The sequence below is a fragment of the Oncorhynchus gorbuscha genome, linkage group LG14 (assembly GCF_021184085.1).
Source record: "Oncorhynchus gorbuscha isolate QuinsamMale2020 ecotype Even-year linkage group LG14, OgorEven_v1.0, whole genome shotgun sequence".
Lineage (NCBI taxonomy): Eukaryota > Metazoa > Chordata > Actinopteri > Salmoniformes > Salmonidae > Oncorhynchus > Oncorhynchus gorbuscha.
The window spans coordinates 38,949,553-38,962,653 of record NC_060186.1 but is presented as its reverse complement, the minus strand read 5'-3'; the positions used below and the strand labels follow the sequence as shown (position 1 = coordinate 38,962,653).

Genomic DNA, 13,101 nt, shown 5'->3' with positions numbered 1-13,101 from the left:
ATAGGAAACGTGGTAAATTACAGCCTAATCCTATTTGGGAAGAACATGTCCTTGAAAATAACTGTCCCGTTCCAGCCTACTCTGTAATTGAGACCGCACCTGATCTCGCACGTATGGCTACGGAATTTGAAGCAAGAATGGTGGAAGCGGACACATGTACTATTTAGCTCAAGAGAAAGTGCATATAGGATATAGCCTAGATTTTAGGAGGACGATTTGCAGGCAGACAAATGGGTAATCAATAGTTAATTAAAAGACGCAATGCTCGCTCGTAGCTGGCGCTCGCGTTTTCAATGTTGATTGCACTTGGCTCACGTTGGTTGAGCGCCCTCTATCAATATATATTTAGACTGTAGTAAACTATAGTGTAATCCAGTGGATGCTGCTGTGGGGATGACGGTTCATAATAATGGCTGGAACTGAGCTAATGGAATGGCATCAAACACATGGAAAACATCTGTTTGGGGTATTTGATACCATTCCACTGATTCTGCTCCAGTCATTACCACGAGCCTGTTCTCCCCATTTAAAGTGTCACCAACCTCCTGTGGTGTAATCATTTAAAAAAAGTTACATTCCTTGAAAATAGAACAGCCACATCATTCTCTGCCCACCCATAGGCAGCCCACTATGTCAATGTAATACAATAGGTAGGCCAACGCATACAGAGCAGAAAGACGACCATATCCAAATAATCTACGGGACAATAAAAATGTTTTAATTCCAAAGTAGTCGCACTGCACATGCTCACCCAGAAGCATCAGAAATGCGGACAGCACCCCAATGAACTCTGTTGGGACCCAACTGAAAGCCAAACAGAGGCCATGACCATGACTACTCTAGGCAGACTGAAAAGGTTTTTAATTATTTACAAATTAAAATACACCATAACATCTCCAACATCAATCTCCCTATTTATGTCATTTACAAATGGACAAAGAGATAGACAATGCATAAAAAGGTTATTCAAGACCCAATTCAAGGTAAATATTTTGTATTTACAAATGGAGTAGCGATGAGACATGGCAGTAATACCCATCATCCAGGGTTGTGTTCATTAGGCTCGTGTTGACAATGTTTTGATACGAAACACAAAAACAAATGTTTCTTAGTAGACAAGTTCACACAGCATCTCCTTGTTCCACTCCGTTTCGGACCACTTTAATTTTATACCTACTGAACAGCACCCAGGAGTATCAAGGTTCTCTGGGAGTTCTATCTTCGTGCCGACCGGCTTTCTAACAGCTGGATGACCAGGCGGGTCTTCATCGACGGCAGCTTGTTGCTGTAGTTCTGTTTGAGCACGGTGCTCAGTCTACTGCGCAGGCTCCGCAGGCAGGGCAGGGAGTTGCAGTCAGGCACATTCAGCAGAGTGTGGAAGAACTCTGTCCACAGATCACTGTGGGGATTTCTGGAGAAGAGAGAGAGAGAGGGAAGGAGAAAGTAGTGTGAATTTGAACTATGCTGGAAATTTCTCAGGTCAAAAAGGGGGAGATATTTTCAAAACACAAACACAAAAATTATTCAAGCGATTACTCAGAGCAACAAAAAGTAGTAAAACCATAAAAGCCATTAGCACTCCTACTCAAGGGTTACCTTCTAAATACTGCATTTGTCTTCCACACACCACCCTCCTGTGTTACTTGCATGTATGTTCCAAAAATCATGCAGTACACAGTTCCCGCTATTCCAAAGTAGTCGGTCTAAAACACAAAGAAACTTAGTTAATATTCTCAGCAGGTCGTATCGTAAATGTATCGGACATCCACCCATATCACGATAGGACACGCACTTGCCACCGACAGACACACTTTACCTGGTAGTTCCATGGTCTCCCACTCCTCATCTCTGTACACTGGAAGCCTGAGGTCATACACTTGGCAGTGAACGAAGTGCCCTCTGGGAACAGAGTCATGTCAATGCTCTGACCCAGGTCAATGAGGGCAAGGCCATGATACAGGTTATCTGGGTCAAAAGACTTGTTCTCCAGGAACCTAAAACACAACAGACAATTAGCACAGTGAAGAGCCACTGGTAAGCCCTGGTAGAGTACTGCATCCACCCATTACTAGAAATGACTACAGGGAAAACAAAAACACATCCGAGAGGCATAAGCACCAGTAAGGAGCCATCCCTACCTATCTCCCAGCAGGAAGTTGTCTGGTTTGATGTCAGCGTGAACGATGTGGATGCTGTGCAGCTGTTCCACCATGTGCAGCATGCAGACAGTGAAGTAAATCACAAGAGGCTGGGGCATCACCTTGTCAGTCAGGTTTTTGTACAGGTTTACAGCGTTCTGGAGGGGAATAATAAACATCTTGAACTCAATTTAGTGCCCCAGTGTGGCATCTTTGGGTGCATCCCAATCTCCTTTCTCCTTTAGTATAAACTTGTTCATTACTTCCCACAAATCTAAAAGCATTGGATCGGTAGAGACATGGGCTACAGGGAGTTTCCATCATATTTTTAATACCAGTCATTTCCTTTCAAATCAGTGAAGGGAAGTGCACACAGATGTAGCCCTGATGTTCAATTGATTGATAAAATATGGTGGGTGATGAAGAGGGGTTACTACCCACCAGTAGGGTGCCACAGTTGTGGAGCTCGCCCAATAGCACACTGCCGTTCTGAAATAAGTGGGCAGAGTGGATGTTGGTGAAGAGGTGACGCACGCTCGGCTGCAGTCGGGCATTCAGCTGAGTGTTGATGTAAAACTCCCATGGATTGGCTGGTTTCTGCACCTACATGTACAGATCAAGATACACACAAGAATGGATAATCAAGCATTCAATAGGAGTGCATGAATTGTGGGGATATGGTCACTATAAAGCAGTCATGTTATCAGGCTTTACTAATGGCAGCACCAAAACAGTCACCAATCAATTCATGAAAGGTCAGGTGAGTTACCAAGTTTAAATTAATATTCCTACCTTTAAAATCATCTTCTCTGAGGTGGTCAGGTCAGTTGCCTGGTAGACCGTGGCAAAGGCACCCTGTCCGAGGACGCAGTCAACTCGTAAGGAGCCTTCACCTATGTATGACCGTCAAAGTGATTTTTAGTTGTAATTATTTTTTAAAGAAATAGGGTGATTTAAAAAAAGGTCAGCCAGTAAACACACCAAGACTTTCTTACCCATCTTGATGGTCATCTTGGGTGCGATGCTGGGGACTTTGCACCGCCAGGTGATGAAGTTTGGCTGGGAGGTGAGTGGCATGGGCAGTTTGGAGAGCAGGGAAGAGATCAGCTCATCATCCCAGGGGTCGGAGAACAGCTCTGACCCTTGGTCTGGGCTCATAGGAATATCCATGCCGTACCTCACCTCTGGAGCTGGACTCATAGGAATATCCATTCCGAACCTTGATGACAGATGGACTGGACTCATGGTAACATCCGAGCCAAACTTTGATGGTTCAGGACTCATAGGGATGTCCATGGTCTTCAGAAGGGAGCCATCTGTTCTCTGACCCTGACAGGGACTCATGAAGGCATCCAAGTCGAGTTCAACCCCAACCTCTGGGCTTTTTACCACTAACCAGTCTGGCTTGGGTGCACACTCCGGGCTCATTAGGATATCGAAAGCAGGTGTTGGGGCTTTCTCTGGACTAGTTGAAACATCAAAGTTGGATTTGAAGGCATCCATCTGGCTCTTTGAAAGTGATACCTCTTCCGCAGGTGCACGCTGTGAGAGAGGACAGGCTGGCTTTAAAGACTGCTCTGGGCTCACATAGACATCCCAGTCTGGTTTAGAGGCCTTGGGAGGAGGGCTTTTGGCCCCTGCCCCCTCAGTATGAGCCAGGGGGGCAGTCTGGTCTCTGAAAGACAGTGCGGCCGGGGCATGATGCTGCACCTCAGTCATGGAGCACGTAGCCAGGCTTCGCTGGGCCAGGGCTAGCCCTTCCCCCACGATAGTGCCCTGCTCAGCAAAGCCCTGCACCCTCATCGAGCACTCAGCGCCGGTCTCAGATATCCCATCAGGTGGGCTCTGCTCTATGATAGGGCTGAGGGAGGGGAAACAAACTCATTATCTCCACCATGGAGGCGTTTGACCCAAACACTTTGACTACACTTCAAAAACATTGACCAACGAGCATTCGAGTGAAAATGTACAGAATACTGCAGTTACTGGTAATCTACAATATCCGGTTACCAGTAAGTACCTGAGTTTAGTGGGCTGCCGCAGGAAAGGGCCCTCTTCTGGACCACTAAAACCTCTGGGGTGATCATTTTCTAGAGGGAGGAGAAAAATAAAATAAAAAAAGGTCAGCCAAAAAAGGTCAAGTACTTGCTTTAGACCACATTGTTGTTCTGAACAACAGACACCTTTTACCAGGTGAGGGCATTTGATTTCTCAACTGCTTATGGTTGCATCCCAAATGGCACCCTATTCCCTATGTAGTGCATTACTTTTGACCAGAGCCCTATGGTGGTAATTGGGATGCATGAGCTCAGATAGAGGGCTACCTTGGTCCTGCTCAAAGTTCCAGGAGGAAGGAGCTTTGTTTTGGAAGGGCGTTGAGACCAGGTGGGCCGACAGGGAAAAGTCTCTGGTGCTGTTGGGGCAGGTGGCCAGGGAGTTGTAGCGTGCTCCCCACATAGTGCTTTCATCTGGTATCAATTCCGAAGGAGATTCCTGAGCAAACACAAAACGTTAAAGGTTTGCATTGTGTACACAACTTAATAACATATCCCAACCATATTCTTTCATTAAGTCCTTGCTAAATGGAAATGAGTATGTCACCATGTAATTTTGCACTTACGTCTTGTTTCTCTCTTTTAGATACAGAGATTTCAGCTAGTGCCCTTGGTGGCTTAGCCTTGTTCACCATAGTAGCACTAAATGGAGCAGGAAAAACACCATAAAGCAGTGTTCATAATTTACTTTGAGAATTAAAGGAGATAGCAAAGAAAATGGGATGCAGGAGAAGAACTGCATGCTTCACCTGCAGTTTTCCTTGTTTTCGTTCTCATCCTGAAAAATTGCGAAAGGCACTGCATTGGGCGGCTTGCTGAACAAAGAGACGCCTCCTTTAAATAACAAAAAAAAAAAAAGACATTTAACCACAATGTAAAATCAAAAAAGGACAACCTGCCATTATGCATTTCTATTTTATTGTTTTACTGTAAAGTGTTTTGCAATTGTAAATACACTTTTGATTTAACCTACAGACAAACAAAAAGTTGAGAAGTTACAATCGAAGGGGGAATTCAATTACCCATTCTCTGGGAGGCAGCATCAAAGCTCTTCTCAGCCTGATGCATTGACATGCTGGGGAACTGTTCCTCCTGCATGAGGGTTGGAGCCTGGAACATGTCCATGATCGCATCTGGATGGGAAGGTAAAGAGAGGTGAGATACTAAAAGGACCATATAATTAGAAATTAGAATTCTAGAATGGACATGAACCTTCTTATGGATGGGATGACAAAGGTCAGCCATTTTGGTCAGGGAATTGGTAAACCATGGTTTGCCAGTGCTGTGATAAGATAGTGTAAAATAATGAATTTGAATCATTTATCATCATCATCTGCATGTTTGTTAGCTACTGTAGCTAGCCAGCTAGTTTTACAGGAATAATTCCATCCATTTTTCTAATGAACTGCCAACATCCCATTCAAACAATATAGTCAATCCACAGCCATTATCCATATACTGGCTGAAATAAGTTGCTGATAGGACTTAGACATGTTGTAAATGCAACGACTACTGATATTCTATCATACAATAGCACTCACAGCTTTCCAAGAAAACAAAATCTTAAATATTTATGGTCCGTTTCCATATATTTTAAAGGCTATTTATACAGGAAGTGTATAAAACCTGTATAAACTATGTATAATTATATGACAATATTTTAGATTGACAATTCCATTACACAATTTGATATATAGTGCATTCGGAAAGTATTCAGACTCCTTGACATTTTCCCACATTTTGTGACGTTACAGCCTCATTCTAAAATGTATTAAATAGTTCTTTCCCCCCTCATCAATCTACACACAATAGCCCATAATGACAAAGCAAAAACAGGTTCTTAGAAATGTAATAAAATACTGAAATATCACATTTCCATAAGTATTCAGACCCTTTACACAGTTCTTTTAAAAGCACCTTTGGGAGCGATTACAGCCTCGACTCTTCTTGGGTACGACGCAACAAGCTTGGCACACCTTCATATGGAGAGTTTCTCCCATTCTTCTCTGCAGATCCTGTCACGCTCTGTCAGGTTGGATGGGGAGCGTCGCCGCAGAGCTATTTTCAGGTCTCTCCAGACATGTTTGATCGGGTTCAAGTCCGGGCTGTTAGGGTCGTTGTCCTGTTGGAAGGTGAACCTTCACCCCAGCCTGAACGCTCTGGAACAGGTTTTCATCAAGAATCTCATCGCAGTGCTAGCTGACTCCCCCGAGTGGCGCAGTGGTCTAAGGCACTGGATCGCAGTGCTAGCTGTGCCACTAGAGATTCTGGGTTAGAGTCCAGGCTCTGTTGCAGCAGGCCGTGACCGGGAGACCCATGGGGCGGCGCACAATTGGCCCAGCATCGTCCAGGTTAGGGGAGGGTTTGGCCGGCAGGGATATCCTTGGCTCATCGCGCACTAGCGACTCCTGTGGCGAGCCAGGCACAGTGCACGCAGACACGGTCGCCAGGTGTACGGTGTTTCCTCCGACACATTGGTGTGGCTGGCTTCCAGGTTGGATGGGCATTGTGTCAAGAAGCAGTGCGGCTAATTTGGGTTTCAGAGGACGCATGGCTCTCGACCTTCGCCTCTCCCGAGTCCGTACGGGAGTTGCATCGATGAGACAAGACTAACTACTACCAATTGGATACCACGAAATTGGGGAGGGAAAAGAATAATAATAATAATTTAAAGAAGGATCTCTGTACATTGCTCCGTTCATCTTTCCCTACATCCTCAGTTGTCTCCCAGTCCCTGCCACTGAAAAACATCCCCACAGCATGTTGCTGCCACCACCATGCTTCATCGTAGGGATGGTGCCAGGTTTCCTCCAGACATGATGCTTTGCATTCAGGCCAAAGTTTCATCAGACCAGAACATCTTGTCTCTCATGGTCAGAGTCCTTTAGGTGCCTTTTGGCATACTCCAAGCAGGCTGTCAGTGCCTTTTATGGAGGAGTGGCTTCTGTCTGGCCCCTCTACCATAAAGGCCAGATTGGTGGAGTGCTGCAGAGATGGTTATCCTTCTGGAATGTTCTCCCATCTCCACAGAGGACGTCTGGAGCTCTTTCAGAGTAACCATCGGGTTCTTAGTCACCTCACAGATCAACGCCCTTCTCTCCCAATTGCTCAGTTTGGCCGGGCGACCAGCTCTCGGAAGTGCTGCAGAGATGGTTGTCCTTCTGGAAGGTTCTCCCATCTCGACAGAGGATCTCTGGAACTCTGTCAGAGTGACCATCAGGTTCTTGGTCACCTCCCTGACCAAGGCCCTTCTCTCTCGATTGCTAAGTTTGGCTGGGCGGCCAACTCTAGGAAGAGTATTGGTGGTACCAAACTTCTTTCATTTTTAGAAAAATGGAGGCCACTGTGTTCTAGGGGACCTTCAATGCTGCAGAATGGTTTTGGTACCCTTCCCCAGATCTGTGCCTCGACAATCCTGTCTTGGAGCTCTACAGACCATTCCTTTGACCTCATGGCTTTGTTTTTGCTCTGACATGCACGGTCAACTGTGGGACCTTATATAGACAGGTGTGTGCCTTTCCAAATCATGTCCAATCAATTCAATTTGCCACAGGTGGACTCCAAGTTGTAGAAACATCTCAAGGATGATCAATGGAAACAGGATGCACCTGAGCTCAATTTCAAGTCTCATAACAAAGGGTCTGAGTACTTATGTAAATAAGGTACTACTGTTTTAAAAATTGTAATACATTTGCTAAAATTTCTAAAAACCTGTTTTCACATAGTCATTATGGGGTATTATGCGTAGATTGATGAGAGGAAGAAATTATTAAATCCATTTTAGAGTAAGGCTGTAACGTAACAAAATGTGGAAAAAGGCAAGAGGTCTAAATACTTTCCAAACACACTGTATCACATGCCTTACTTTTATTTTCCTGCATAAGTAAAACCAGGATCATCACTGTACTGCCATTCATTCCTCCCTGACCAATATGGCTGCCATTTTCACCCCATTCTGGAACTTTTATTCAGGTTCATGACATAGCCCCTCTAGTAATTTAATAGGATCTCTATGCTAAATCTCCATTGGTTATACTGCCTTTATCATACACATGTATGGTAATACATTTGAATATCTCCACCAAAAAAGGGATTGAGTGTAGCAGACAGCACAATGGAAGTGATTGATTTGAGCACCAATTTTTTTTGTTCTGCCTTTGAATTGAAATCACCAATATCTGAACACAACACACTATGACTGATTGACCAATACATGTATGAAGAAATGCCTTCATTTCAGTAAATGAAAAGAGTTGAGTACCCAACTCACCAAGTGCCTCCCGTGTGTTGACTGTTGGGGATGGGAGAACCCTGGACGGGGTGGCTTGCACCAGTCCCAAAGAGGTGTTAGGAGTGATATGGGACAGGTTCCCAGTCCCTCCCTGTGACACTGACAGAGAGAGTGAGGTTAAACGTTTTAAATCACATATGAAAACTAAATGAGGAGAATAAAGGGCCCAGATTATGATATTTTACTAACCATCTAATTTCACCTCCGACTCAGTAGCTTCACTGACAGACACCGCACTGTAAAAACAAAGGGAAACGATTAGCTTAGATGACAAAAGGCTAAATAACTAAAAACAAATTCATTACCTACATCTCTGAGGTGTCTCGCCCTGCCAGAGCTAAATAGGCTAGAAACACAATGAAATTTGGGTAGTGAATAATGACTCATCTGAAACCAGGACTAATCTAGAGACATGATGCCTCATTATCACTTACTGGGAATCTCTGCCATTGTGCTGCTGGAAGCTGCTGCTGAGGTAGTTCACTGAGCCACCGAGTTGGGACTGGGAGCGAACATCCTGGAGAGGATCTCCCCCGTGCTGCAACTCAGATTCATAGGCTGCTGGCTTCTGTGGGGCTGATCCAAATGACAATCCAATAGGCTTAGGGTGTTGTCCTGGTTGGGGTTGATCCAGAGAGGCCTGTAGAGAATATGCCTGTGGAGCAACTACAGATGATTTAGGTGCTTCTGTACATTGACGCAAGTCACCCATTGGTGCTTTTGGCAGGTGAAAGGAGCAGCTATGGGAGGTGTTTTCCTCTTCGACCTGTCCAGATGGGGGAGAGGACATCTGTGAGAGCAGGGTGTCTGTGATGGGAACCCTGAGACTGACGCGCTGAGAGTGGGCCTCAGGTTCCCTCACCGTGCCTTTCCTGGGGTCCTGTCCACTATTCAGTCTCAATCCTGGAGTGGGTTTGACTCCGAGGTTGTTTGAGAGTGGAGGGTGCCTAAAGGACTGTTGTAGAAACCCAGGATTCAGTCCTGTTGCAGGTGTGCAGGATGCCTGAAAACAGAAGTGCATGCCACATTTAAAAAAGGGTCCTATAAATTATATGGGAACCACAACAATAGAAACAACTGAAGTTAAGGAGACATGTGGATTCCTTTTACCTGCACTGGTGGAGCAATGGCTGAGCATCCCTGGACTGTAGAGCTCACACCGAGGTTACTCTCCAGCTCCTCCAGCAGTTGGTTCATCCTTATCACTTCCTCCTCCTGCTCTCTAGCCAACCTCTGACGTTCCTCTAGTAATAAAACACAAACAAACATTGGTCAAAACTGACATTTGGCAGTGTGGTAGTGAGGCACACACTCAGCTGTTGGTGCATTTGATTTAGATAAAGCGTGTCTGTAAAGGATGTCATGTGGCCAGTTCATATTGATGTCTGACTACACTATGAAATACAGCCGTGCATTTCTACTGTTAGAGGAGTGGGCTGCAACAGCGCTGCGTTAGAAAGTCATATGATCCTACCAAACTCTCTCTGCTTCTCCACTTGCTTGCATCTCACAAAGTATCGTCTGGCTCGGACCTCCTCGAAGCAAAGTTCAGACCCTTCGCAGATGAGGTCTTCAGTATGGTACATCGACACGGTTTGCAAGTTTACAGCCAGTCCTTGATTGGGTTTATTTACCACCACATTTTCAGACCGGGAGATTCTGCGGGAGAGTCGTTTCATTAGAGGAAATACAATTAACTTTTCTATAAAAAAGATATATATATATATATATTACACACTAAAACGTTTTGTTATTACATTATAAAGACTTACATGCGAACTGTTCTGTCTGCAGGGAATTGGGACAGACCTTTGGGGTCCTGTGGCAGAAACATTTATATTTCTCTGTTGATCACTTTCTATGAACAAACATGAGAAATGATTCTGATCACATCTGAAATGTGGTAACTCACCTTGTACTGTGGGCCAGGCTCTCTGTGGGATTGCAGCTGATTTACCAAGTGAGAAGTCTGAAGAGGATTCCGTACACCTTCTGTTTTCATAAACAAATTCAGGTTAGATCGTGGATACGTTAGTCAAAGAACCAGTCCACAAGGAAGAAAACAGTCTCACCTGATGCCCCTGTCCCACTTCTAGAAGAGCTGATTTGGAACCTCCTGTGAATACATTTAGATGTATCAACAACAAACACAACATGGAAAGGTTAACTTAATCAGTTTCAGTCAATAGAGTCCTTAATTTTGACATGTAATTCAAATGCAATAATTTGCATTCTAACTTAAGTGTTGAAGGTTACCTGTATTGCTGAAGGACAGTGTCAGCTGGCTCAGCTTGGTTCTCCATGGCTCTCTGGTAGACGGCGTCAGCCTGTTGCAGCAGGCCCTGCTGCTCAAACTGTTGAGCCCACGCCACATAAAGGACTGCAGCTCTGGTGCCAATACCCTTACTGTATATGTGACTGTACAGTTTGATGGGCTCATCATAATAACTTGCACATTTGATGCAGTAGTTTACGTATCGGATGTCATTGGAGTAGCGCTCCTCTTGGAGAAATCTTTGTACTAGACGATCTAGCACAAGAGACATCCCCTTGGCGTCTTCAGCAGGTAATCTCTTCTCTAGATATTCAATAAATCTGAAATGATGTAAAAGTATGGTAAAGCTAGTTTACACACCAATAAATATTCACACACACAAAAAGAAAGTTGTTGCTCCCAAACCAGGTGAGATTTGCATGCAAAAATATCCCATCAATGGCAGATGCATAACCCTTAATTGTTTACTTTTGTTGGCGGCCCCCTCTATTAAGATAATAATGGAATAAAACGCATGCACAAGTTACAGTACCTGTCCCATGGATCTAGGGGGTCATCTCCAGTATAGTTGCTCAAACTTTCCTCAAAGCTCCTGTAAAAACAAATTAATTTGATTTAAAAACTTAACCGCAGTTTGAACCGCTTTCTCTTCTGCGGAACCGTAGCTAACTAACTTCTAGCATGGATGACAATATGTTTATGTCAATCAAAACAAAGTAACGTTACTACTGCAAGTTGTATCAGCAAATAAACTCTAGTATCAAATATTGTATTATTCACCAAGTAGGAAACTAGGAAATAGTTACGTAACATTAGTTGGCTAGCTACTGTTAGTTACTGTTAGTTAGCTAGCAAGGAATCAGGATTAACGTTAGCTGGGTGGGGGGGGATAAAAGCAGTTAGCTAGCTAGCTAGCTAGCTACCGAACTTACTGTAAATGTGAACCGATATTCATGGTGTGGACTGAACAGCAGACTGGCGGTTCCCACTCCAAATTCCAACAACACAAATACGCGCAAATCTAAGTTATATTAATTTAGTAACTAAATACCAAGTATTGCATTCACGTCGCCAGCAAAGACACTGGTGGCTTATTCTATCTGTGTCGTTAGCATTGCTGGTGTCACAGAGTACTGTGAAACTGCCTTTACCATTGAGCTATAATAAGAACGGACTTTGCTGGTAGGGTATTTCAAATTCCGCGCCTCGCTGATACGTCAAAAAACAGCATCATAAATTAATGCATCCAATCAGCGCCTTTGGGGCGAGTAAACGCAATTTCATTGGCTGGGTGAAAAAAAAAGCTATTCACCGACGTGATACTTTCGCTAATGCCTGAATCTGCAATTTTGAATCGTTTGATGAATTCGACTATAAATATGTTACAACACCTGCAAATGAAAAAGCGCTGTATCTTAAAAATGAATGCCAACAAAAATATGCTTTTTGGTCTTAATTTAAAGTCAGAGGTAAGGTTAGCATTGTGGTCAGTGTTGGTGAGTAGTGAACTACATGTAGTTCCACTACTAATTTAAATCCATTTAAATCCGTGTTAGTGGTGGTGCCGCTAAATAGCGTTTCAATCTGTGACGTCACTTGCTGTGGCTTTTGTGGAGTGATGGGTAAAGATGCTTTGTGGGTGTCAGTTGTTGATGTGTGCAGAGGGTCCCTGGTTTGCGCCCAGGTATGGGCGAGGGGACGGTCTAAAGTTATACTGTTACATTGGTGCCGTGACCCGGATCACTAGTTGCTGCGGAAAAGGAGGAGGTCAAAAGGGGGGTGAGTGTAATGGATGTGAAATGGCTAGCTTAGTTAGCGGTGGTGCGCACTAAATAGTGTTTCAATCGGTGACGTCACTTGCTCTGAGACCTTGAAGTAGTGGTTTCCCTTGCTCTGCAAGGGCCGCGGCTTTCGTGGAACGATGGGTAACGATGCTTCGTGGGTGTCTGTTGTTGATGTGTGCAGAGGGTTCCTGGTTTGCTCCGGGTATGGGTGAGGGGAAGGTCTAAAGTTGGGCGCACCAGTTTGTGTCAAGAATTGCAAGAATTGCAATGCTCCTGGGTTTTCATGCTCAACAGTTTCCCGTGTGTATCAAGAATTGTCCACCACCCAAAGGACATCCAGCCAACTTGACACAACTGCTGGAAGGATTGGTCAACATGGGCCAGCATCCCTGTGGAACACTTTCGACACCTTGTATAGTCCATCCCTTGATGAATTGAACATGTTCTGAGGGCAAAAGCAGGGGGGAGGTGAAACTCAATTTAAGGAAGGTGTTCCTAATGTTTGGTATACTCGGTGTGTAACGCACATGACATTCTGGCAACTTTGAGAAAAGCTATT

The 13,101-nt window shown here is 44.4% G+C and overlaps 1 protein-coding gene across 2 annotated transcripts; it reads right to left on the bottom strand.

Annotated features, from left to right (window-relative positions):
• Nucleotides 1–697: 697 nt before the first annotated feature.
• Nucleotides 698–11,908, bottom strand: LOC123995640 (mitotic checkpoint serine/threonine-protein kinase BUB1-like). 2 transcript variants are annotated; one of them, XM_046299289.1, is made up of 24 exons: nt 11,691–11,908; nt 11,291–11,350; nt 10,740–11,078; nt 10,556–10,599; nt 10,396–10,475; nt 10,256–10,302; nt 9,958–10,142; nt 9,594–9,727; nt 9,346–9,486; nt 8,918–9,138; nt 8,673–8,719; nt 8,463–8,582; nt 5,215–5,325; nt 4,942–5,026; nt 4,759–4,834; nt 4,463–4,631; nt 4,159–4,228; nt 3,134–3,999; nt 2,931–3,031; nt 2,580–2,741; nt 2,139–2,296; nt 1,817–1,994; nt 1,597–1,703; nt 698–1,411 (listed from the first exon to the last, which is right to left on the bottom strand). In XM_046299289.1, exons 1-24 carry the CDS (start codon nt 11,711–11,713, stop codon nt 1,216–1,218), a joined length of 3,720 nt encoding a protein of 1,239 aa, XP_046155245.1. In that variant the 5' UTR covers nt 11,714–11,908; the 3' UTR covers nt 698–1,215. The 2 variants fall into 2 exon arrangements, with proteins under 2 accessions (XP_046155245.1, XP_046155244.1); XM_046299288.1 differs by having other exon boundaries at nt 8,918–9,486.
• Between the last annotated feature and the right edge of the window lie 1,193 nt (nt 11,909–13,101).